Raw genomic sequence first — 23,866 nt, 5'->3', positions numbered from 1 at the left:
ATAGATCATTAAAACAGTATGAATACACATTATGAAATATTGAATTAAGAAGGATCTGGTTTATTGAAAATACATTTGTGTAAATCAAAAACATTCACCCAAAATAATAATATATGTGCTATAAAAAGATAAACATTAAACACTTTAGAATATTGGCCTCTGATGGGAAGGGTATGATGGTGGAGGTTAGGGATAAAATATAGTAAGTAAATAAATCCAGAGGGGCCTTGCTTGGACCAATTATAATTATGCACCATGAACTAATGGGTATAAGGACTATGATTATTCAATCCTATAAACCCGGGGTTAAAGTAAAAAGAAGGAAGAAACAAACTCAACAGATGTGTTAAAGAGTAGATTCGATATACTGTACACAGAAAAAAACTAGAAGATCTAAAGAAATTACCTAGTATGTAAATAAGAAATATAAAATATGGGAGAAAAGGTCAAACAACATTGAGTATAGAGTGAGAGAATCTAATGGAGAGCTGGAAAGAGTAATATTCAAAGAGATAATGGCTGAGACTATCTCATTCTTGATGAAAGACACACATTCTCAGTCTCAAGAATCACAAGCATGATAAATAGAAACTACAAACATTGAAGACAAAGAGAGCATGTTAAAGCTGTCAGAGAGAAAGGGCAGACTTCTACTGGATAATTAAACTGACTAAAGGCTAACCTCTTGAAAAAAATGGAAGCCTTCGGAACATGCAATATCTTCAAAGTATTGCAAGGAAATGATTCTCACCTAGATGTGTGCATGTAGTAAAATCATGTTTCTAGACTGAGGGCAAAATGAAAACATCTTCAACCAAGCAAAAGCAGAGTTTAGACCAGAGGACCTTCAGCATGTATTTCAGGAAGGAGAAAATAAATGCTAGAAAATCTATTTGCTTATTAAGTATAGTAAGTACTTTATAATGTTATTTAAAAATCAATTTCTGGCCCCGGCCGGTTTGGCTCAGTGGATGGAGCATCGGCCTGCGGACTGGGGGGTCCCAGGTTCGGTTCCGGTTAGGGGCATGTGCCTTGGCTGTGGGCACATCCCCGGTGGGGGGTGTGCAGGAGGCAGCTGATCGATGTTTCTGACTATCTCTCCCTCTCCCTTCCTCTCTGTGGAAAATCAATGAAGTATATTTTAAAAAAATCAATTTCTGTTTTAAAACAATAGTACATTTCTGAAATATTAGAAGTTATCATTAATGCAATATGAATTACCTGGGTTTTATTACCTGTTTTGCCTCTTTCGATACAGCATCATCATTTTATGTCAGATGCCAGACAATCAATCACTTGGTAACCTGATACGAGAAATCTTTGAATCGTGGACACAATGCTGCATTTGGCATATAACATTTTATTTATTGCCTAATGTTGTAATTCAAGATAAAACAAATAAACTCCAAGTCCAAAAGGTGAGGTGTCAAGAACAAATACTGCTATCTAGTTTCTGTTTATATAAATAGAAGCATTTAGGAAAGACTAAATTGCAACACTGGCATAATCTTATGGTTTATACTAAAGCCAAATGCTACAATCAATCCTGTAATGATTTCAACATTTGTTTCTGCAATAAACCAATACTAATGTCTAGAGCAATTGCTGAATATATAATAGGTTTTGTGTGTTCTTATACATTAAATCTTATCAGATCTAACTTGAACATGAGTGGTCTTATATCAGAATAAATTTTGTTCTATTGAGCTATAGTATACAAGTAATAAAGAGCATTTATGGGTGATTAAATATTGAAGTTGAAGTATTTAATCTACTGCACAACTCATGTAATGAAAGCATACCCTGGTGATATAGATATTATTGATATTATACCTGAAGGGAATATTTTCACGCAGTCTATCTCCTGGAAATTTAATTTCCTTCTCTGCGAATTTGGAAGTTGTTAGACTGTGTTCATTTCCAGCACAAATTTCCAGTAGTACATAAAGTGTATATTTACATATTAGAGAAGAATTTAGGAGACTTTTAAAAATCCCACAGTGCTAAATTTATTGCCATTTACTTACTATCACGTGAAAAATCACAGTATGTAGAAACTTAAAAACACTATTTTTAGTTTATTATGATGTTAATTTTGATGTCCAGTTTCACAACACCACCCTGTTTAATTTTATGAACAAGTACAAGCTGGACTGATCTCAGATCAAATAAAAGTTAGCACTTTGTAAAACAATAGAAGCAAAGCAATCACATTTGCAGAAATTAAAAACAAATTGATGAGCTGATGATGTTTAGGTTGGTTTTGATAGATTTCTTTTCTCTCCTTTTAGCTTCTTTGAGATTTGACTTTGTACCTAAATAAAACATCAGAATCTGGGTACTGAATGCCAATCAAGAAGCGGCCATAGTCTAGTTGTACAGGTTTATCATCCATTATTTCTAAATCAAAATTAGTTAAAAGTACAACTAACAATTGCTTTATTTCGTTGATTGCCAAGAATCGGCCTGGGCATTTGCTGGCTCCCATTCCAAATGGCAGTATGTAATGCTTCAGCCTCTTGCCTCCTTTGAAAAAGCTGGTTTTCTTCTTACCATTTTCTACAAAACGGTCGAATCGATACTCCTGTGAAGAAGAAGTGGAGAGTGTTACAATAAAAAAATGAACACGAAATAGTGTGAGTTCATGTCCACAAAATTGCCAGCTCCCCCTGCTTGTCTTAAAAGGCTCCTTTTAAGAAAACAAAACTAAGAGCAAATCATGTATGAACTTTCAGAAAAGCTCAAATTCTACTAAGAAGTTATTTTTCCCATATAGAGTAAAATCCAAATACCTATATGACTTTCCTCCCAGCTCACATTTCTCTCCTATGCTGAGTTTCCTACGTAAAGAGGCACTATGTCTACTTTTGTCGTGTAAGGTGAGTCCTGACTCACGGGCACTTGATAAACCAATGCTGGTAGAAGGCCAGGGCTCTGGCACTGGCACCATTGTTACTGGAATAATGAATAGGAGCTACTAATTAAGGATCTAGAATATGCTGTTTTTCCTACCCCTTCCCAGTCAGCTACTAGTGGGTGAGAACTATGAACTTAGGATTCAGTGCTTATGTTTGGATTCAATAGGTATAAAATAATGAAATTCATATAAAGCACTAGAGAGGAGCTAAGCCACAAAATCAATCTTACTTGTTTTTTGATGTTGTACAGAATTTCTCCTGTGACAGTTCTATTAGAATGAACTCTCTTTGGGGTAACTCTAGGATGGCAGGTGTTGCTGATATGTTTTCATAAATAAGTTATATTACTTGTTACAGAAAATGATGGGAATGGTTCATCTCCGGTGTTTGGCCCACCATCTTAATTTACTCTCACTTGAGTTTGCAAGAGGAGACGGAGTGACCTTATTTCGGCCCATGGTGAATTAAACCATTGATTAAATTAACACGTGGCGTGCATGAAAATGACCACATTTTTTCCTGTGCTTGGTGCTCATTAGCATTAGGCCTGCTCAGCACACAACTTTGATATGAACTACGTGAAATCAACGGCAAAGAAGCAGGTCAGATGGAAAGCACCTCAGGTTATAGAGAAGACCCTACAATACCTGCGTAGATTCTGAATTCATCTCAAACCACCTAACTGTCTCACTCCATGCCAGCATTAATGTCAGCAAAATCCTTTCCTTTAAAAGTACTGAATTTATCCTCATTTATCTAGGATACATATTTTGATAAACAGTCAAGCTTAGAAAACACACTTTGGGTAGCTTCTATTTCCCTCTGACTTACAAGTTGACGGAATCAAATGGCAAAATTAATCTGCAGTAGAACACAAGTGTATTTCCCCACAGAGAAATTTCTGGGGTGTATCCGAATAGAATCTAATCAGTTCGAAATAAAAATCTTGCTTCATCCCTGGGAATAAGGACAGTCTTTGTGACATCTATTTTGTTCCAGGAGATAGAGTTACTATATAGCACTCTTTCCGGGTGACCTTTTCCCATTACTGTGGCCCTGGCCTGCTTGCCCAAGTTCAATACTGCTGCTTCCTGACCAATCTGAGGAGACCAGCACTCTCCCTGAGATTTCCTGGTCTCGGCCAAATAGTTTACATTAATTTTGCCATGTAATGATTTGTTAGAAATAGTCTTACTGGAGTCACAGTGTTTAATCCAGAAAATACAAAAGGAAAACTTAGCTTAGGTTATGACTTCACAATGTCCTGGTGTCATAAGTAAGCCAGAAACTGTCATGGCTTTCCTGTTCTTCTCTGTGAAATGGATTGTGCAGTCCTCTGAGAGGCCATGATGATCGACACATAATGGTCCCCTACCCCTGTGACCTTAGCTAGTATTTACATTCAGTTCCCTCAAATTTCTAGTCAATCAGTAATGTCACTCCTCTAATTTTCCACCATATCCTACTCAATTTCTTCATACTAAACATCATAGAAATTCCTATTTAGTTGGATATATTATGAAACAAGAAGGGAAAAGGCCAACTTCTTTTGCTGAGACTATAATCAAGGTCAAAGGGCACATAGGCATAAATATATATACATATATATATATTTAAATATATTTTATTGATTTTTTACAGAGAGGAAGGGAGAGGGATAGAGAGTTAGAAACATCGATGAGAAACATCAATGAGAGAGAAACATCGATCAGCTGCCTCCTACATACTCCCTACTGGGGATGTGCCTACAACCAAGGTACATGCCCTTGACGGGAATTGAACCTGGGACCCTTGAGTCCGCAAGTCGATGCTCTATCCACTGAGCAAAACTGGCTAGGGCCATAAATATATTTTTGAGTGGAAATTTATTTTCAGTTTGTTTTCTTTCCATGGCCAGGGCATGGAGAACCAGAGCAGAACGTAATATGAGGAAGAGCTTGTGGCCCAGCCGGCATGGCTCAGTGGTTGAGCGTCGACCTATGAACCAGGAGGTTGTGGTTTGATTCTTGGTCAGGGCACATGCCTGGGACTTGGGCTCGATCCCCACCAATCAATGATTCTCTCTCATCATGATGTTCCTATCTCTCTCTCCCTCCCTCTCAGAAATCAATAAAAATATTTAAAAAGACTTTTTAAAAAGGAAGGGCTTTTGTTTAATGTTGACTTAAACTCTTATAGCCATAATAACTTAGTGCTTCATAATTAAAGCGGATCAATTAAATGCAATATCATTAAGAGGGTAAGAACAGAGAAATTTTTTTTTTTTTTTTTTTTTTTTTTACAGAGAGAGTTAGAAACATCGATGGGAGAGAAACATCGATCAGCTGCCTCCTGCACATCCCCCACTGGGGAAGTGCCCGCAACCCAGGTACATGCCCTTGACCGGAATCGAACCTGGGACCTTTCAGTCCGCAGGCCAACGCTCTATCCACTGAGCCAAACCGGTTTCGGCAAGAACAGAGAAATTTTTAAGAGAAAAGGTAAGACACTGAAATTTCCCATTGCTCCTCTAATGATTGCTGTGGATGACTCCTCAACATCTTCCTTCTGCATGAGATTTGGGGTGTGTGTGTGTGTGTGTGTGTGTGTGTTTTCATTTGTTTCTAGGCTCCAATGATGGTATTCACATCATTTCGGCCTCTGACTGATTTAGGAGAGGGTGTGTGAACCAATCTCATCAGTGCTACAGGAGAAAAGTCTGTGGGGACTTCTCCCAGATGTCTTCTTGTGAAGAAAGAAAGAAAGAAACAAAAATAGTTCATCACCCTTTCTCCTCTGGACCTTGTTATATATGAATATGAAGACTGCAACTGCCGTGGCGTTCTTGCCACCAGGCAGAAGACAGAGCTAACCCACAGAAAATGGCAGAGCCAAGAAATCCCAGGAGATTGTAGTAGTCACACTGTCTTATTCATCTCTGTATTTCTTATGCACCCAACTGGGTGCTATGCACATAGTAGAGGTTCCATGTTAGTTTCTTGACAAGGAAGGGCATTCAGAAAACAGGAAGATATGTGATTCGGGAAAGCCATGGCCTGTTTATGTAATGTAATATTCTAGGGTCTCTTAAGCTTGAACATCCTGAAACCATGTCTATGTTCTGCTAAGGCTCTTCCATGTCTATGTGCTCCAAGAATAACTATACTTATATCTGAAGTTAGTCTTCCTCATATTTTAGACCCAACAGCTACTGTCTGTTTTCTATATCTCAGGCCTGGTATTCCCACTCATGATATGTAGTACACAGAAGACGGGACATGGGGAATGTGGGCCTCTGCTGCGCTCCTGGGCCGGGCTCTTAGTGACAAATGGTCAAGGACAGATTTGCCTTCTTGACTGTCAGTGCATTGTTGTTTTTGGATGGGCGTGTGTTATATAAACATCTACAGTGTCTTATTGCCACCCTAAGTTGTTAAGAACAAATGAATCAATTTATATGCCCACTAGTGGCAAATTCTCAGTCAATGTTTATAGAATGATTTCATAGGACCTTGCCAAGTCATAAAAATGGCTCTGAACTATAATTATTACCATTCCACAACTAATTTCAAGAAAACAATACCATGACAAAGAATTAGCTAGTTAATTTTAATATTAGTCAGGTACAATAGACTAATGTTAAGTTTAGTAAATAATAGAGTGCTCATCAACTTAAGCTAGAGCTACCCCAGTGATGCTAAATCAGTAGTCACAATATTGCAATTTCACTCTTCCACAGGTTTAGTATGAGGCCAACCCTTCCAATTACTATTAAGATTAGTCAATGTCTTATGTAAAGTTTGGGCACTTCTATTTAGGAATGTGCTTGCAACATATAAAAATACCAGAATAGAAATATAAATCAGCACAATTTCAGTATTTAACTTTGATTTAAAAATCCCTAAAAGTCTAATTCATGGCCTAATTTTATCACTAGGGTAGGGTTAGGAGTGGAGAATCAGAAGAACTGAAAGAACAGTACCATAAAAACAGTGGTGATTTGGCAAACATTTACTGAGTATTTACTGGTAACTTTTTTTTAATTTTTAAAAATTTATTTCAGAGAGGAAGGAGAGGGAGAGAGAGACAGAAACATCAATGATGAGAGAGAATCATTGATCAGTGCCTTCTGCAGACCTTTCACGGGGGATTAAGCCGGAAACCTAGGCATATACCCTGAACAGGAATTGAACTGTGACCTCCTGGTTCATAGGTTGATGCTTAACCACTGAGAAACACCGGCCTGGCTGCGCTTTACTAGTAATGTTGATTTTACTATTATGAAATGAATGGTAAATTTAATAACTATTGGAATAATCATATAATGAAAATGATAATGTTAAATATATCAAAAATTGCAGCCCTAGCCGGTTTGGCTCAGTGGACAGAGCATTGGCCTGTGGAAAGGGGTCCCGGGTTCGATTATCGTCAAGGGCACATGCCTGGGTTGCAGGCTCGATCCACAGTAGGGTGCTTGCAGGAGGCAGCCAATCAATGACTCTCTCTCATCATTAAGACTTCCATCTCTCTCTCCCTCTCCCTTCCTCTCTGAAGTCAATAAAAATATATTTTTAAAAAATTACAGCTAGAAATAAAGCTATTTAAAATTTTTAAATATTTTTCAAATATTAATTATTTATTTGCCTTATTTACTGACTATCTATTTGTGGGTGAAAATTTTGATATTAACAAATGTGGAAATAAACCTTATTGTCTGGGGAATGTTCATTCACTCACTAATACCTTACTTCTGACTTACTATCATCATTCATTTAATGTCCCTTCTGAAACACATAGAAACCATATGTACATTCTCCCTCGCCTCAAATTTTTGCCTAAACTCAATGCAAATTATCTCATTGTGTTTGAGGTTGTCCTCTTCTTATTAGTTTCCAAAATTCAACAAATATTTTAATCCAGCCTGGCTGTGTGACATCTCACTTAGAAACTGGGTTTAAAAGTGGTTCCGCTTTTGAACTGCTCCAAAAGAGAACAGAGGTTTCCCTTTAAAAATGGCATTTCACATACAAAAACCACTGCGGCAACAGCATTACTTCATGATTCGCACAGGCAGAATGTGAGTGCATTCAATTTGCATGCAGGTGGTGAACCTCTGAAGTGGTATTAAGGGATGAGCCAGGGTGGATTAATTTCCAGTCTTTGATATTCATTAACTCCAGCTTTGGGGGGAAAAATACAAGGAGATGACACAATTACCCTCAGAGCTTCATCCGTGAGCAGCAGCTTTACAATCTCAAGTTCATAATGCCATCCTAATTGATCAAGAAGGGGCACATATCTTTAGTAAGAGGTGAAAACGTATATGGGCTTAACCATGACTATGATGGTATTTAACACTGGGATATCAACCCCATTCTGGAAACACTTAGCAAAATCTAAGTGTCATCATTATTTATTCTCTCAGCTGCCTGTCAATAGCTTGCCCTTTCAACAATTCTCTGCCAAGAAAACCTAATTATGCCCTAAAGGTAATGATGGCCAAGGTACAGTGGCCATTTCATTTGATGAAACTAGCACTACGTCTCATCACTCTATTCCGATTTATAGGTCATGGAAACTTTGAAAGAGAGATCCTTAGCAAACAGTTCAGTAAACAGGAACATTTTCCTATTGGAGGAAAAACAGAAATCATCAAACTCTCAAATGCCACCTGGAACATGGGGGTGAAAGGAAGAGATAGAAAGAGCTCAAGAGGGAGAGGAATGTGCCTGCAGCATAGAAGAAGTAGCACTGGCCAGCTCGATGACTATTTACCTCTGGAGCTTCAAAGATTTCAGGGTCGTGGTGCATGAGTGGAGGAAATATGGCGACCAGATCTCCCTTTCGTATGAGGTAGTCCCCGGTCTCTGAAGGTAGAGTCAAATCCTCTTGAACAAAACGAATGATGGACGAAAATGAGCAGAGTCGTAAAGCCTCGAGAATGGCACTTTCTGAAGGAAAACAAACAAGCAACAGCTTCTTTTTTAATCGTCATTTTTAAATAGCTATTTATTTATTTATTTATTTATTTATTTATTTATTTATTTCCATCACCATTTATTTCCCCCTATATCCTCCTCCACTTCCACCCACCTCCTTCTCCCTCCCCAATCAGCATACTATTGTGGATGTGCGTGAGTAGTTTTTTCTCTCTTTTCCTCCCTTCCTCCCTTCCTTCCTTCCTTCCTTCCTTCCTTCTTCCTTCCTTCCTTCCTTCCTTCCTTCCTCTCTCTGTCTCTCTTTTTTCTTTTTTGCAGGCAACAGCTTCTTAAAATATGACTGCTCCTGTAGAGTGCCCATAATTTACCATTAAAGTTCACCACCGATAGCTTTGATGGAAAAGGAAACCCTTTCCTAATCAGATCACTGAGCACCAGGATGGTGGCCTGGCATGACCAGAGCGAGAAGGGGGCGGGTGAGACAGCTGTGGTATGTCCTCAACATGGCTTGGGGACAGTTCACAGACGGGAGCAACAGTGCTGCGCTTGGGCAGAACGTCAGTAGTTAGGATTTTTGTAGGAAGGAATAGTTTACAAGAGAGAAATGCTGCGTTATGGGCATACCCATTGTAAATTAAAACCACGTCCCAGTTAAACAACTGCTGGTGGGTTATTTCACCAGCCTTCTGAAAAGCTATGCTTTTAAAGCCAGACTGAGGCATTTAATAACCACTTAGGCAGTTAAGAGTAAAGTGATTGTAGTGGTGTTTCCTGAGACAGCTTAACACTTAATTTCTTTTATGCTATCTGTAAATAAAAATGTGAGTCAGCATTTGCTGGAAAAATTTTAAAGGGGAAATACTTTTACAGGGTTCAGAAGCAAACCCTAATTTCCCTCACTTCCAGGGCAAATAGCAACCATCATCATAACCTGGAAGATTCCAGAAGCTGAATGTCCTTGCTTTCCCAGTGGCCTTCACCTTTTGCTCCTAGCACGACAGATTTTATGGCTAATTTCCGGCAATTTATCCTGGCAGTTTGAGGAGGAATTCCTTTGGGAATAATATGCATAATTTGCATAAATCATTCTGATAGCATGCATATCAGCATGTAGCTCCCGTCTGGGTCTGCATCTCTGCCTTCATAATCAAAACTGACTATGTTTGCACCAGCGTGAATGGGTCCTAGAATATAAAGCTTGCTTCTTTCTAATCAGAAATGTGAAAAAGAGCTCTAAATAGAGTATCTTCCCCCTTCACATGGTAACAAATGGTTGTGTTTATGGCTTATAATGCAGAAACTCACTCTCTCTCTCTCTCTCTCTCTCTCTCTCTCTCTCTCACACACACACACACACACACACACACACACACACACACACACACAGCCCAGTCTCCTAGTGTTCAGCGAAGATCTGAAACATAGGTACCTGTTATTAGATTATAGGAGCAGACTGACCAGTGAGGGCTTGTTTTAGCCAAAAAATAAAAATAAATGCCACTTCACTAAAATTTAAATCTATGCATGGCTTGCATAGCGGTATCAGGTAGATTTGGATGCCTTCTCCCAGGAGGCTTTTCCTAAGCATGCATTTGCCGAAAGAAATGAGGCTGTGGTCGGCTGCGGGTGGGCAGTGTGGTGGTTCGATGTGACGTACAGCGAGGCTGTGCGTATTCTCCTGGACTGCCTTCGTTATTATAATCAGGCAGAGTCAAATCTGTTTGTTGGTGATGAGGCCGGAAAAGAACTTTGGTTTTGGAACATGAACTCTCCTGCAGATAGCCACAAGGCACCTGACACGATGGATTTTAGCTGGCAGGACACCAGCGACCAACATTTCTATGGTGAAAATCGAGGGTCGGCTTCCCCTGTATGGCTGCTGGCTCTGTTGGGTCAACAATAGCACAGCATCGTTTTAGCTTGTGGTGTGAAATGGTAGCTGACATATGTAGCAGCCTGTTCACCCACCAAGTCCAGTAGGGGTGTGGGAAGAAGAAATACACAAGCAAAATAATGATGCCGTGGCTGCTGTGACAGGACAGGCATTTAACAGTCCAAATAACACGGTCACATCTGATTGGCCGACGTGCTCGGGAGGGGTGTGTGTGTGTGTGTGTGAGGGGGGAAGCATGGCAGCTTGCGCCCACTGCAGTATCACAAATGACAATTGGGCAAGCATATCTTATGCAGAAGTTAATCACAATAATGGAGCACAAAGTGTGGCTTAGCGGTCAGATCATAAATGACAAATCTGTTTTACCTTCCAGTACCAGTTATGTGTGCAAGACGAGGTTGGCTCTCGCTCTGAGCGATCATGCCGATAATCATTAGACGGCAGAAGTAATGAGTTGCATTATTTTTAACAATGGAGAGCGGGGCTTCTGCGGCTCTGGTTTGCCACAGACAGGCACAAAAGCCAGCAGCTTTCCCACCAGCCCCCGTAAGAACGCAGGCAGAGCTATATGTTGAGAAGAATGACAACTGCACAATAAAAAATAAAAAAAAATTGCAGCCTCTACTTGTAGTTGTCATAGTTGAGCAGACACCAGCCAGTGCCACTGACAGACCAGCTGGGCCCTGGGAGGGCTTCCATGCTGCACCAGGAGGTACAGTAAATTATCCTGCACGGTAGAGCAACATCTGTTTCTGTGCTAGCGCCGAACAAACAAGGCAATTTAAAACATACCAAGGGATAACCAAGCAACAATTGAACATGACCCTCATTTCCACCCCCCTCCTCACGCACGCACGAGGTGCTAAACTTTGTTGTGCAGCAAGCACTCCACGAAAGAGAGGCCAGGTTGGTATTTGATAAGGTGTTGTCAGAGGCATTTTACATATTTCCAAAACGGAAAGAAAAAGCTTATAGTATTGTTATTCTTAGAATCTTCCTCCCCCCCTACTATCTTTATTTCTTTTATGCCAAAGCTAGCACACAGTTCTCAATTCGTTCTAGAATTATAAAAAAAAAACTTTCCATATACTTATAAATATTCAGTCTTTAAACCTAATTTGCTATACTTAGTTCACATGCCTTCAAGCATTTGTCTTCCAATTTCCACTGAATAAATGCGTACTAATGAGAACTAGAGCAAGCTGCTGAGGCAAAGCTGGGTGACTTGGGTCTGGCCTGCCACCAGCTTGTGATAGGCGGGCAAATTGAGTTAAAATGAAAAGTCTTGTCGGCTGAAATTCAACATGGTAGCCAAACAGCAAGCTGTCAATCATTCCGGGCAAAACAAGGGGCTGCAGGTAATAAAAGGTCACTGTGATCATAAGTGCACTTGGCTTTCATGTGCACGTTAATTTTAATTAAACATGATCTCTATCTGTAAATGTTTTACAAAACTTATTGTGCATAATGGATTGTTAATTTATACTAACATTTAGCAGGTAATAGGACCCTCCGCTTATTAAATGCATTGTAGAAAAATGGCTATCAAGAATGTAAATATTTGGGGGATAATTTACACCAGGTGCTGTGAGATGCCAACAATGGCAATGGTGATTAGGATGAGGCTACCCTCGTTTTACATATTGAGCTTTACTGACCAGAACACACAAGGAAATTCGGTTACCGAAATTCCCACAAGCAGCTTCCAGTTCAGAGCCTGCACTGCCTTCTTCACCTGGCTGGGGAAGGTTTGTTTATCTTTAGGGTATAAAAATATTCTGATTCAGTATCCACTGTAGGCAAACAGTTGGGGATTGTGTTGAGCTAAGATGCTTTACGTACAATGTCAGTGTGAAGAAAAAGGGCAAATGAAAGAAATGGTGGTAGGAAAAAGGCATAGACGCTTTCTCTTTTGCCCTCAGATCTCAATTCTGGTTGTAATAATTGACAGATGATTCTCATTTGCAGATTTAAAGTGAGGAAGCAGCGTTGGACCATCAATAATGCATGTTACAAGGCAAATACAAATAGGCACATCCAAGTTTCTGCCTCACACTTAGGCCATGTCTGTGTATGTGGAATGAATGCACTGTGACATGGCCAGGCTGTTAATTTGGGTCATCTTAATGATTGGTGCAGACTGTCATACCATCTGATTAGCCATGGAGATCAGTGGATAGCAGCGATGGCTGGAGTGAAATGAACAGCCAGGCCCGGCCACAGTCTACCTGGGTGATTTTAGGAAGAAGGTAGGTGAGAAAGGGAGGGGGATGTGGAGGAAGTGTGCCCTAGCGGGTGTGAGGAAATGGAGGGAGGGTCCAGATGTGTGAGTGATTTTATGCAACTACCTTCAAGACAGATGAGAAGGTAGATCTGAAATTGTAATAATCAGATCATTCAAAGTAAAATAACTAATTTTGGGCTCAACAACGGTATATTTTAAGTATAGTTAAAAATAAATCGGAATTGGTAGAAATGAATGCCTACTTTCACTATGCTTTGCAGACATGGCCTTTGGTTTACTGCTAAAATATAGACATGTGAAGTCAACATTTATATATTCAGTAAACATTTATCCAGGGCCTACTGAGCAAGGCACTGGGCTACTGCTGCTGGTGCGAAATGGTAGCTGACATATGTAGAAAACAGAGAACACAGCGTGTGGATTTGGCCTTCGAGACTCCTGCAGTTTAGGTAGCTCACTGCTGGGAAGTATATATAAACAGAAATGCTTCTGAAGATCCTAGTGAAGATATTGTACAATTTCTGATTGGCTATCTCCAATGATGGCACTCAGAAAGTCCATTTTATTAGAAAGTTTTTTTGTTTTCTTTTACTGGGCTGAAATGGTCCTTCCTTTCATTTCTCCCCTTTAGGAAACACAAAGGCCAAAAAAAAAAAAATCTATATATATAAAAGGCTAATACGCTAAGTGTCCTACTGTTGGACCGGTAGCTGCCTGATCCCCGCAGGCCAGCCCGAGGGACCCCACTGGTGCACGAATCCGTGTACCAGGCCTCTAGTAAAAAATAAAAATCCTAATTCCTCTTCCACAGAAGAGCCCTTTAACAATATTTAAGGAGCACTATCATGTCATTTTTAAGTTGTATGTCAGAGAAGATATGGCTTTCAGTTTTTTAACATTCTGGATTAATTCAATTACTAAATGTGCCACTAAAATGTGGTGGAACTGGGTGTGCTACTTCAGCTGGAAAAGTAGAGAGGAACTGCTTTCTCTGCCCTAGATACCATACTTGCATTAATGCTTTGTTGGAAGCAAATGAACAACATATTTTTGAGATGTCACCACTGACTTGTTTTATGCTTCCTGATATCCCAGAGGTTATCAGTGCTGGCTGTCCATTAGAATCACCTGAGATGGCTTAATAGTAATAATAGTAATAATAACAACAAGAATAATAATAATAATAATGCTCCATGCTAGATCAATGCAATCAGAACCACTGCATTAACAAACACTTTAAATTTGTGCTTTTAAACCTTGATTGCACATTAGAATCATGAGTTTGCACCCAGGCCCCTGACATCAGAACCTCTGTGGGTGGGACTGGGTGTGTGAGTATTTTTGAAGCTTCCCAGATGATTCCAATGAGGAATCCAGGCTGAGAACCAGGGCTTTAAACCCTTTTCTGCTCAGCCACACATTTCCTCATCCTATTCTTATGCAGTTGATTTCCAGACCTAAATACAATAATCTGTATTCTCATTAAATTTCCCTTTCGATCCTTTCAACTCCTGCTTCCAGCATTCATTAGATTGTCTAACCCTCTTATCTTTGCACTGAGCTGGAAATTTCATAAACATCCAAATCAGTATATTTTAGTTTTTAACCAATGTTTCCTTATATTATGTATAAAAATTTCACTACCTTATGTACCCTTTTATGGAAGATGCCTCTCCCCTTGGTCCAGTTATAAGTTTCTAATATGAAGTAGAACTGATATTGTTTATGCATCCCCACTGGAAGAGAGGCTTTTGTAAACTTTCCTACTGTTGTCTAAATCATGTACTACATTAATTTCTCAAATAGAATTATTTTATAACATTAAATAAGTTTTTGTCAATATAGCACCCAAAATTGTGCCAAATATACCACACTAACATGTTAATAATAAGGGAAACCATGTGTTAGGGAAATATGGAAACTCTATTATCTTTGTAACTTTTCTGTAAATCTAAACTATTCTAAAATAAAAAGTTTATTTTTATTTAAAAAAAAAACTCCATAAAATTCTGATGTGAACCTCTAGCCCCAACTTCACACTCAAACCCAATTATATTTGAGAATTAGTGATACATATCAGACAAAAACTAGGTCTCTGGTATGTCTCTAGAGCATTTTTCCAGGAAGTGACAGTGTTTAGAAGTTAGCACTGAAGTTAGACAAGCCTGGCATCAATTTCTGGCTCCTCCACTATCTAGTTGTATGGTTTGGGGTGGTTAACTAATCTTTCTGAACCTCGTTACCCAAGAATCAAAGATAACTCTTGAGGATTAAATAAGCTAATTACATAAAGCAGTTAATACAGTGCCTGCTACATGGTAAAATAATGATTAATACCGTCGTTCTTAATGTTTCATCCTGAATGAAAAATAAACTTAACTCTAACATCACCTAGCCCAATTTTCAGACCTTGTCCATGTGAATAGCATGGCTGGCTTTGTTGAATCCTGATACAAAGACTTCCTCTTCCCTCTCATTTCGGACAATGAAAAGGACTCCAGTGATTCTTGTATCAGACAGTTTTGAGGGGAAAAGGCTGGGTATGGACAGAACCCAAGTTAAAGTTCGGCCTCTCTTCTTTCCCTCCATGACCTGAGGAAAGTCATTTAGCACCCTGAGAATTTTATCATCTGTATAAATAATGGCAAAATAATAGCTGCCCAAGTCCCACAGTATCTTGGTGAAGATCACATGAAACAACATGAACCCATTAAGTTGCTGTGAAATATTGAAATCATCAATAGATTTAATATGGACTATGCCTAATAATCACTATTATTTGTTAGTAATCTTTATTTTTTCCAACTAATCATTTCTTTCTGCCTCCCCACAACTACTCACAAAAAATGGGCTTAGAATGTCTTACAGAATTTTACTGAAGATCACAGCAAGCCTATAATTCTAGAGTTACTATAATACATAATCTCCTCTTTTAAAAGAGTATTAAAAATTTGCCGAGCCCTAGTTTTACAGCACTTCCCTTTTTCCCAATATTCCTCACTTGGACCACATTTGCAGCTTTTCTGATTTTCAAGATATCTCATTGATCAAAATTGGGTGCCTACAATTCATCTGAGCAGTTCAGGAGTTATAATCCACTTTGCCTTACATGCTTACTTAGAGTTCAGTTGCTCTTTTCATGTGTGCTAAGCAGAAGGCACCCATCTATGGGGGTGAGGTAGACTTGAATTTGATACCAGCTTGGCTCACAGATACTTAAAAAGAAAGAAAACAATATAAACACTGTAGGGATGACACCGAGGTTAAGTATCATCTTGGTGATAACAACAGATAGTGTTCATTGAACACATACTTTTTATTAAGTTATTTACATACATTATTTCAGTAAACCTTGAAGTAAGAAATGGGACTCAAGATTTTGCTATCCATTAATCAAAATGTCAATTTTGAGACTTCCATTCCTTGCAGTATCTCTTACTTTTCTCTTAGAGTTTTTCAAACTTTTATTTTATCAGCAACTCTTTCTATTTAGATTCAGGCTCCCCCAAGTAACCTCACTATAGTTACTAATTTATTGTAAATTTACATTTAAACTTAATAGTAGAGATCTCTGCTAAATTTATATAACATTTTAGTGAGGTCATAATAAGCAGAATTCCTCTAATAAGTTACATAAATATATAAAAATATAAAGTTACATTTTTCTTTAAGAGAAAGGTAGGATGGTTTTAAAGAAATATTTTCGAGAGCACTGGATGAAAGCATAAATCCATTACAACCACTTACAACAGATGATTGCTTTGAGCTTGATATTTAAAAGCCTAATCTATGTTACACATTTTAACTTTTGCTGACATTAGGTGTATATTGGTGTCAGAGGAAATTTGATACATTTGAGGCCTACAGGATTGGCCAGAAATATCGGTAAGATATGCACAATGACCTGCATCACCTGTACCCCACTGGGCACTGTCTTCTTGTCTGCTCTAGAGAAATCATTTTTGTTTAGGAACAAGACACCCTTTTCTATGGCATTTTAACTTTCCTTTTCAACCTTGCTGTTTAATAAATGTATGCTGATATGCAATATCTCCGTAAAAAATAATCATCTCCTGTCCCTCTCCTGTGCTAATAACAAAATTCTTTGTCTTGGTTTAAGAAAAAGAAACAAACAACAGCATTCATTTCATCCTTGTCATTTTTTTTTACAATAATAAAAATTCAAGATATCTCTTTAAAAAGACATTGTAATACTTTCAATGATAAAATATTTTTAAAAGAGAAATTGTACTTAGAATACATAGAACTCTTCACTTAAGGAAATAATAAGAAGCACATACACTCACACCATGCAGTACACTGCAAATACCTAATTCCATAGATTTTGCCTACTGTACATATAGTTTAAGCTCTTTTGATATACAGAAATACAGTTGAGCTATGACTAGATGCAGAGGTTATCTGTTGTGTGACTGAGTCATAGAAAAGTTTGCTCCACTCTACATAAAACACTCTATCTCGTGAAAGTAAAAACACACCCTATTTTCTACAAGATTAAATTCTCATAATGAATGTTACCTGATCTCTGCTGGTAATCGAGGTTGTGAAAAACAGAGGTCCACCTTCCAGATGACAGAAGGCATTGCCTTTATCCGGGTGGATCCTCACTCACGTGGGATTGTTGTTCATTTGGTGAAGGTCCGTGAGCTGTAAATTTGAGTCCTCCAAGGATGAAAATCTCTAGCGCTAGCTATGGACTTGAATGGACCCAAATTATAACTCTGGAACCTGCCATTTCTTTTGATCAAATAAATCTAAACTTTCCTCTTTTGATATTATACTTTTAAAACGATCCTTTCAATAATGAGAAGCTGAATAAAAATAGTTGATGAGTTTCAACTACATTTTTATGAGTAATAACTTTCTACGAATACAAACACCTATTTCTTGAAGTTTATTTGATTTACTTTTCAGTATACATAATCTGATTCACAAAATGCAATTGAATATGTGGGAAATGCAACCTTCATCTTCACAGAACCACAAATATTCTAATCATAAAATACTGTGTATCCATGTGAAGGCAACTGTCTAGAACTGTACACAAATTTTGTGCATTTCTTCCCCATTAATTCTCAAAAGAAAAAAACATTTGAATTTTAATAATGTGGGATTGTTTTCTTTCACGAAGCAAATTCAAAATAATTTTGATAATATATGCTCCAAAAAGCAAACTGTAAGGTGACATAGTTTTCCTAATTGAATGAATAAGCTAGCCACTGTGAATACAAGGCCAGCTTCCGGCTATTGCCTCTGATGGGTTTTATCCTAACCAGTGGGAACCAACTGGCAGTCAAGACCTATAGGGCCTGTTCATACACAAGATCCCACCAAAATCCTGGAACATATTTAAAAGATAAAAAATTGAGGCCAACATGGGTTAAAATACTTGCCTACATTGTCAAATGAGTGAAGCAACAGAGAAATATAAAGACTTACTCCTCCATTTGTCCAGAGGGACTTGGACTATTGTATAGTAAATGATACTATAGGGTGAAATATCTATACAGAAGGGACAGAGGATAACTCATCTGTATGAAATTTAACTTTGGGAATTAAAGTTCATCACATAATCATAGTGGTCTTATCAAAACTAGTAAAGTAGAATGCAATCCACTGCTGTCGAAAGTTCACGTCACCAGTACACAGGTATATGTAGAAACAGAAAAACACCTTAGTCACTCCTGACCGCAAATGTATTTAACACAGAGACCATGCATATCTCATAAACCAGTGAAAGTTCTATAAAATACTGACATTTCACATGAGGTAATTTGTAGGTTTTTCGTTTCCCTCGCTCTCTTCCTTCCTTTTTTTTTCTTTTTCACCCCCAACTGTGTTTAAATCATGAACTTTCAGTGGAAATCATTTGTACTACATTTTTGAGAATCATGTACTCCAAACTGTATAAAACATCCTAATTGCTGCATGAAAATATAGACACCATTATAGGGTAGAATAAATATGTTTTGTACATAAGTTGCATTCCTGAATTACCTTCTTTTTTCAAGCTCTAAATACCTTTCTTGACAAGATAGAGCAGCAGTGTTTGGAAAGCATTAGCATGTCAACAGATGCTCAGAATCAAATGACTTAATAGGCAGAAACTATTTTTTTCCAAATAATTGCAAAGCTTTGGTCTAGCCTTTTGCATACCTTGCATAGTTAATTACCTAGGCCTTAATGTTTACATGCAATGAGAGTATCTACAACTATAAACTACATAATTTATAATTGATGTAAATGGGTGTTATTATGTCAATTAGACAGCTGTGTCCTCCACCTCTTGGTAAACAGCTTCGAGTGATAAACTGAGTTAGCAGAGAAGTAACCTTCTTTTCTTCATAACAGATAAAAATAAATTACCTAGGTAGACCAGGCTGTCCAATTGTTCTCTGGTGATGTAGATGGAAAATCCAGACCCTTGCTTTTGACCTGTTGACTGCAGCAAATGGTCAATTTCGTCACGCAGCACTGCCATAGCTTCTGGGTGCCGTAGAAGGTAATAGATTGTCCAGAACATAGTTGGAATAGTGTTTGCCACAGAGGCCCAGAGAAAGCCTAAATGATGTGCTGGGAGAAAATAAGTGAAAAGGAAGATTAATAGCGTTTATTACACTGATTAGATTTGCAGTGTGCTAATTAAAAGATGTTAGGACACAGACCCAGCCAAGGATCAGTGCATGCTAATGAGGACCAATAGGCTTCTGAAGTCTAATTTTCTGCTTAATGAGAATAGTTTAAAATGTAATGTGTGTGTGTGGGGGGGGTGGAGGTTGGGGGCAGGGAGATGGGGGAATGAGATAAGAGGAGTAAATGCAGCTTAGCTATACTCTTTCTCATTATCACCATTAAGTATCTTGTTTTACCACCTCAGCAAAAAAAAAAAAAAAAAAAAAAAAAAAAATTAAAAAAAAATCAATTATCACAGAGGATTGTTTCAGAGTAAAACATTTTATCATTAGCCAATTAGAGCGAGCATAAAATTTTTCAAGGTCGCCATTTTGTCTTTTTATTTCAAAGGTCTATTGTAAATTATTCTATTTTAGACAAGTAATCATTCAGAAGTTTCTTACCTCCTATTTCAAAGTCCTTGAATGTATAGTATTTCTCCAGGATATCTTGCCTCATTTGAACAACTTCTGACCATCCTTGTATATTAGCCAAGTTTTCTGATGTCAAGTGTTTTATAAGTTTCTTTTGAATAGACTTGGCATTTCCTAGAAGCTCAATGGGTATATCTGATAGTAAATAAATGAATTTGGCATCAAATTTAAAAAAATCATCTTTAAGTTCAGTAATAAATTCTTTCCTATCACCAGCAACAGATTTTCCATAGATGGTTGCAAATGTGGTCTCAAATATTACTGAGCTGCAGAATGTCAACAGGTATGCCATGTCCCAATTTGTGGTTTTAAAGAGTTTGGGTTCAAAAACTTGTTGTAGGTTCTGCGTCATGTTTTCCATGAGTAGGTCCAAAGATTTCCCTTGTAAATGTTTGTAGCAGTCATGAAGCTCATTGTTCAGCTCATCATCGGTCATCAACCTTTGGATGGCAAATGCTTTCTTTAATATATTCTTGCTAAACATTTGAAAGCTTAATTTCTGATTTTTCATCACTGACTGGTACTGGTAAGGGTCCAGAATAAATGTTATGTACTTTCCTAAAAGAAATGAGAATATGAGCTCATTTGTTAGCAAAACAAACAGCCCCCCACTCCGAACTTTGACAATATCATAATGAAAATTAGATCTTAGTAACTAACATCTAGAAACATGCAAAGTTTAATAAAAATCCATTTCATTCAAAGGTCCACTACATGTTTCCTTTTAAAATGGAAGATAGTGGGAAAAACTCTAGAAGCTTGAAGTTAAATATTCTGAAATTCTTAATGAATTAATAAAACACAGTATAAGCCCTGGCCAGGTAACTCAGTTGGTTAGAGCACTGCCCCATACTATCAAGGTTACAGGTTTGATCCCTTGTCAGGGCACATACAAGAATCAACTAACGAATGCATAGATGGGTGGAACAACAAATCAATATTTCTCTCTCTCTCTCTCTCTCTCTCTCTCTCTCTCTCTCTCTCTCTCTCTCTCTCTCTCTCTCTCTCTCTCTCTCTCTCTCTCTCTCTCTCTCTCTCCTTCCTTTCTCTCTGTAAAAATCAATTAAAAATGTTTAAGGTAGTGTACACATCAAATTTTTATTTTAACTAAGTACCCAAATATTTAAATTATCCTTTAAATATACTCAGAATCCCTTGACTTAAACACTTCTCATATTTTTCTCTCCAATAACATAAATAACAAAAATATCAAATTGGTAAGATGACATTCCCTTATTGATTTTTTATTTATACTTCATCAAGAGCTTTTTCATACTTGGTATCATCCTAGCTTTGGCTGGATACAATAATTTTAACTCAAATAAATGAAGATGTGGTATGAAGCAGGTACTCATAGATAAATTTCCTAATTCAACACTAACAACAAAATCACAAAAGGCCAGCATTTTCATTTTTATAGATGAGAAAATAGTGGCTCACAAAGATTTAGTAACATGTCCAAGGTCACATACTGAAACAGAATGTCAAACTAGAATTCATTCTTTCATTCATTCATTTATATTTATTCAACTTTTATTGAAATCAAGACATTTGTTTGGATCTTGTTCCTTTTGAGGTATAAAGATGTAAAGAAAACATTGTATTATGTGGATGGATAGTGATACAGCAGATGTGTATCTGAGGCAGAAAGTGGAATCTGCTTCAGTCTGATTTCAGAAGTTATTAGAAATGGTTATTTGAGGTGGCAACATTTGGTTTTTTCATACATTAGTGTTGTCCAACCTTACTAATTAAAAGATTTAAGGTTCTGGTCAAATTTACAATTCCTACCTGATTCTGATTCATGAAGCTTAGAGTACCTAATACTATTTTAAGACTCCTTGTAATTATATGTAATATGCAGATAATATTAAATAATAGCATTTAATAAGTTTGTCCTTCCCAAGAACACACATGAAGTGTAGATGCTCCTATATACTTTGATACCTATTTATTGTCTTCTAGAAAAACAATAAATAATTAGACCTTGAAGAATGGAGGATCATCTACACTTTCCTCTTAAACTTATCATTCCTTTGTGTTTGTGTGCTGGTATGTTTGTGTAGCTTTCTGAGATAAATGACTTCTCACTTACTATTTATGGTAACTCCAACAGCATCACAGAACAAATTTAATTTGGTAAAGATTTAGGATAAAGTTTTGAATAATTTTCAACCTAATCCTGGTAAAGGCTTGGAAGCAGAGAGGGGGAGAAGAGGGCAATGGGGGGAAAAAGGGGACATATGTAATACTTTCAACAATAAAGATATATAAAAAATATCATTTATCTCAATGTTAAATATATGATCTAGTTTGCATTTTAAAAAAAGATTAATGTTTTCTCTTTGTTGTACAATTTTAAAGCATTATTTAAGTTTTTGATATACATGGAGATACATGAACTATTATTTTTTTCTAAAAATGAATCATATGATTTAAATTTTATTTACTCTATTTCCTCTTAATTTACTTAATAAGGAGGGGCCAATCTAAGAATGAGAGTAAAGCTAGAAATGACTACTCATTCTTGTCAGATCCCAAAGCTACAACTACAAAATCAACTCAACTGTTTTTCCCCCTGGGGAGAGGAAAAAGGACTCAACTGGATTTGGGCATATTTTATTACACCTGTCTTATACCATAGCTGCTTAATTAAATAAAATTGCCAGCATCTGCCTGATGAATAATTGAAAAAAAATCAATTCTCTTATTTTGTAAAAGACATAATTTTAGGCAAAGCTGTGTATTTTCACAGGTGGTGATTCATACTTTTCTCCTTTCACTAAATGAAATAATTTTACTAAATATCTTTAGGGTTATTTTAAATTTGTCACTAAAATTCAGAGAATGTATGAAAGATTCAGTTTGTAATACACATAATTATCAGAGTATATTTTGAATTTTTCTATAAATTTTCCACAATCATCAAAATCTAAGTGGAAAGACAAAACTCTATTCAGTTATGAGAGCATGAGCTACTGGCGGCTGGCCTACTTAAGTACAGGCTGTGTGCAGGGTAGAGTTTTTGTCTATAATTCATCACAAATACATATTTATCCACTCTCTTTTTCTGTCTATATCTCTCTTTGGGGGTGAGGAGATGGGGAGAAACTGTAACATTAATTTCAAATAAAATGAATAAAGGCTAAATGTGTAAAAGCATTCTGGTTAGCAATCAATTATTATTTTTTTAAATAAGCAGTTGTTGCATATAGTCTCTGATATAAAAATCATTACTGATCAGTTTAAAGCAATTTGTAGGTAAAATTCTCACTGTTTTCAAGCCTCTTTACACTCTAGGATCTGTATTTTCTCTTTCTTATTCTTATTTTAATTTTCTTCCATATCAAGGCATTGTGTTTTATTTATATCTCTGAGTAAGATGTGGATTTCTTTAAAAGTGGACATTTTGATTTTCTGGATTTTACTCTTCAACTGGGTTTGGAAGTACTAGTAACCCTGGAGATGTTAGCTGGCTTTCCAACTTTTAATCTTCAGTATAAACAATTTAAGCTAAGTTTTCCAAAATTAATATTAATTTAAACCATCTGTCCACCATCTGCTAATGTGCGATGCAAAACCAGAGTTTCTTTGTAATCTTTAATCAGACAGTTAGGAAAACACATAAACATTCATAAAATAAATTTAAATTTCTTAACAAAGGGAACCTGAAAAGTTATTTTGAAGGCCATGGATTCTTGGAGCAAAATTAACTTTTCCTCTAGTATAATTTCATGTAAATGAATGCCATGTGTCAACAAGCA

At 37.2% G+C, this 23,866-nt stretch overlaps 1 protein-coding gene across 7 annotated transcripts in view; it reads right to left on the bottom strand.

Annotated features, from left to right (window-relative positions):
* Positions 1-1,984: 1,984 nt before the first annotated feature.
* LOC132220110 (cytochrome P450 7B1) overlaps positions 1,985-23,866 on the bottom strand; it is a 154,576-nt gene continuing 132,694 nt past the window's right edge. For all 7 annotated transcript variants that reach the window (XM_059673048.1, XM_059673051.1, XM_059673054.1 and 4 more), the window contains 4 exons: positions 20,073-20,660; positions 19,363-19,569; positions 8,673-8,848; positions 1,985-2,584 (listed from right to left, as the gene is read on the bottom strand). In XM_059673048.1, coding sequence (XP_059529031.1) covers positions 2,288-2,584; positions 8,673-8,848; positions 19,363-19,569; positions 20,073-20,660 — 1,268 coding nt within the window. In that variant the 3' untranslated portion in view covers positions 1,985-2,287. The remainder of the gene's footprint in view (positions 2,585-8,672; positions 8,849-19,362; positions 19,570-20,072; positions 20,661-23,866) is intronic.

The sequence above is a fragment of the Myotis daubentonii genome, chromosome 17 (genome assembly GCF_963259705.1).
Source record: "Myotis daubentonii chromosome 17, mMyoDau2.1, whole genome shotgun sequence".
NCBI lineage: Eukaryota > Metazoa > Chordata > Mammalia > Chiroptera > Vespertilionidae > Myotis > Myotis daubentonii.
This window is presented reverse-complemented; position numbering and strand designations above follow the sequence as displayed.